Source organism: Parus major, chromosome 5 (assembly GCF_001522545.3).
Source record: "Parus major isolate Abel chromosome 5, Parus_major1.1, whole genome shotgun sequence".
NCBI classification, from domain to species: Eukaryota; Metazoa; Chordata; class Aves; order Passeriformes; family Paridae; genus Parus; species Parus major.
In genome coordinates this window covers 61,020,560-61,023,545 of record NC_031774.1, presented here as the reverse complement: position 1 = coordinate 61,023,545, position 2,986 = coordinate 61,020,560, and the positions used below count along the sequence as shown (strand labels likewise).

At 38.4% G+C, this 2,986-nt stretch overlaps 1 protein-coding gene across 1 annotated transcript in view; it reads left to right on the top strand.

The window, feature by feature from the left end:
- Positions 1-2,986, top strand: part of TOGARAM1 (TOG array regulator of axonemal microtubules 1) — a 35,418-nt gene that overhangs the window by 12,745 nt on the left and 19,687 nt on the right. Inside the window, exon 7 of the mRNA XM_015629717.1 lies at positions 2,341-2,482. Within this exon, the coding sequence (XP_015485203.1) occupies positions 2,341-2,482 (142 nt within the window). The remainder of the gene's footprint in view (positions 1-2,340; positions 2,483-2,986) is intronic.

The window sequence follows — 2,986 nt, the reverse complement described above, 5'->3', positions numbered from 1 at the left end:
TTTTTATATTTTATATATTTTTATAATTTCTTTATATTTTTTATATTTTAAAATATTTTTATATTTTTTATATTTTAAGATATTTTTATATTTTTTATATTTTTATATTTTTATATATTTATATATATATTTATATTTTTATATTTTTATATTTTTTATATTTTTTATATTTTATAATTTGTTATATTTTTATATTCTGTTTTTATAATTTTTTATAATTTTTTATATTTTTATATTTTTTATATTTTTTAATTTTTTATTTTTATATATTTTATATTTTTTATATATTTTATATTTTTTATTTTTTATATTTTTATATTTTTATTTTTATATTTTTTATATATTTTATATTTTTTATTTTTTATATTTTTTTATTTTTTAATATTTTTTTATATTTTTTATATTTTTATTTTATTCTATATATATTTTTTTTTCTGGTTTCTAACATGAAGCTGCAGAAGGCCAGGGCAGGGAGGCAGTGCCAGGGACAGTAAATATTTGATAAAGACTTTCCCTGGCACAGCAGGAACGTGACCAGAGTGAACAGGGGAGTGAGAAGGACAAGAGAGAAGAGGAAGGATAAGGTTGGGTTATTACAGCCTGGAAATTGAATTGGGTTTGTTGAGAAGAGGAAGACAATGCAGATGTTTCTTATTGTGAATTAAGAGCTGGTTCCATTTATTCCTGAGAGATAATTGTGAATTTAAAATGCCTTCCTAGAGCTCTTCTAAATAGAAATTGGGTGGTGACAAATGCTCTGATTGTGAAGGGCAACAACCCAGGTGGTTTTGAGCAGTATAAACTTAATGAGATAAAAAGAGTTTTGAGGAATTCTGAAAATTCTCCTGTCCAAAATCTCCTTTTCTGCTCTCAGAGCCCACGATGAAGCTCTTTGTATCTCTGCTCTGAAGGTATTTTTGTGTGTACCAAAATCATCTTTTATAGACTGACAGAATCCCAGAGTGGTTTGTGTTGGAAGGGACCTGAAATATCACCAAATTCCAGCCCTGCCATGAGCAGGGAACCTTCCTGAGAACTGACACAGAACTGCATCAACAGAAAGCAAAACAGGCAACATGAAAGGCTTTGAGGCAGAAGGAGCCTGGAATGATTCACAAACAGAAGTTTTTCAGTTGTGCAGCCCAGAATTAATTTATATTTACATCCCTTCCCCGTGTGCATTACTGCTGAATCACATTTTTTAAAATAATCTTTAAAATCCCACATTGAAATGCTGAAATCCTTCAGAAGTCAAAGCAGTGGGGCCCTGGGTGGGCTGGTTTGGGCTAAGCCATGCTCTGAACATTGCCATGTCCATCATCCAGTGGACATATTAATATTAAAATTAATATCAATATTAAAATTAATATTAATATATTAATATATTAATATAATCAATATTATCAATATTATTATATAATCTATAGTTATTATATAATATTATCAATATTATTATATATTCTATAGCTATTATAGAATATTAATAATATTGATAATATTAATAATATTAATATTGATATCAACATTAGTGTTAATATTAGTGTTAATATTAATATTAGTGTTAATATTAGTGTTAATATTAATATTTTACTGGGTCCTCAGTCAGAGGAGTTGTGAAGCAGGCAGGAAGGGAGGGGACACGTGGCAGTCACCCTGAGCTGGGAGGAGTGACAGAGTCCATCCCAGGTGACACTGAAAGCCTTGGGGCACTCAGAAAAATGCTCAGGGAGTTTTGTGAGCACTGGCACAAACAGGCATTGTCTGTTCCCAAAATCTGGGGCAGGAATGGGGTTTTGGTGTGGCTGCTTTGGGAAGGCTTTGGTTTATCTGCTGCTAAACTGCTGTGGGTGATGGGAGCTGGAAACAGGAATTAGGGATGTTCCTGGAGCATGGGCCTTCCCTTGCAGCTTCAAAGAGTCTTTAGTTGTGGGTATTGCACTGGCTCTGGGCTCCATCACCTCTCATATCCACAGAATCATTTGAAATTTAAAAGAATTGAAAAGTTGTTCTTGTAGATAAGAGCATTTTCCTGGTGAATGTCTCTGGTGGACACTGAGCTGGGAGCAGCTCACCCCTGGAGGTGGCAGGAGGATTTGGTCACTCTCCTTGGCCAGGTTGGAACCAGCATCCTCAATCCCCAAGCCAAACAATTCCTTACTTTATGGCTGTATCCTGAATTTAGTCCATGTAAGGTTTCTTTAGGGTGTTTTTCATGATGGACCTGCTCATCAAATAATTCCCACTGAATTCTGTTTGTGCTCAGTGGGAATATTTGTGAGAACACTGGAAATATTGCCATGGAGAGACTGAAATCTGTTGTTTTTGGCTGGGCTTTGACAGCTGTGGAGAATTGCACCTATAAAATGTGTTTATCTGAACAGGTCAGACACTTTTCCAGCACTTGGCAGCAAATCCCACCCTGCAAAAGTATCTCCAGCAAGGCCCAGAGATGCAGAGGGGGCAGAGCATCACCCCAGCACAGGTGTGTTCCTGTCCATGCTCACCTGAGGGGCTGAGGGGCCAGGGTGCCCCTTGGTGGGGCTGTTCACGTAGCAAAGGGAACTTCTGGGTGCTCTGGGGCCAAACTGGGATTTGAGGGTGCTCATTTCCTGTTGGAATTGAGGTTAGGTGCTGCTGGAGTGCTCTCCCCTCCCAGGGCAGCACGGGTCCCTGGAACAGGCAGGGACCTGCTGGGTGGGATTATTTGTGTTTAACCAGTTGTGGTTCTTCTGGGTGGGGGAAAGGCCTTGTCCCTCCATCCCTTGTCCCCAGTCCCTCTCCAGCTCTCCTGGAGCCCCTTCAGGCCCTGCAAGGGGCTCTGAGCTCTCCCTGGATCCTTCCCTTCTCCAGGTGAGCATTCCCAGCTCTCCCTGGATCCTTCTCCTCTCCAGGTGAGCATTCCCAGCTCTCCCTGGATCCTTCTCCTCTCCAGGGGAGCATTCCCAGCTCTCCCTGGATCCTTCTCCTCTCCAGGGGAGCATTCCCA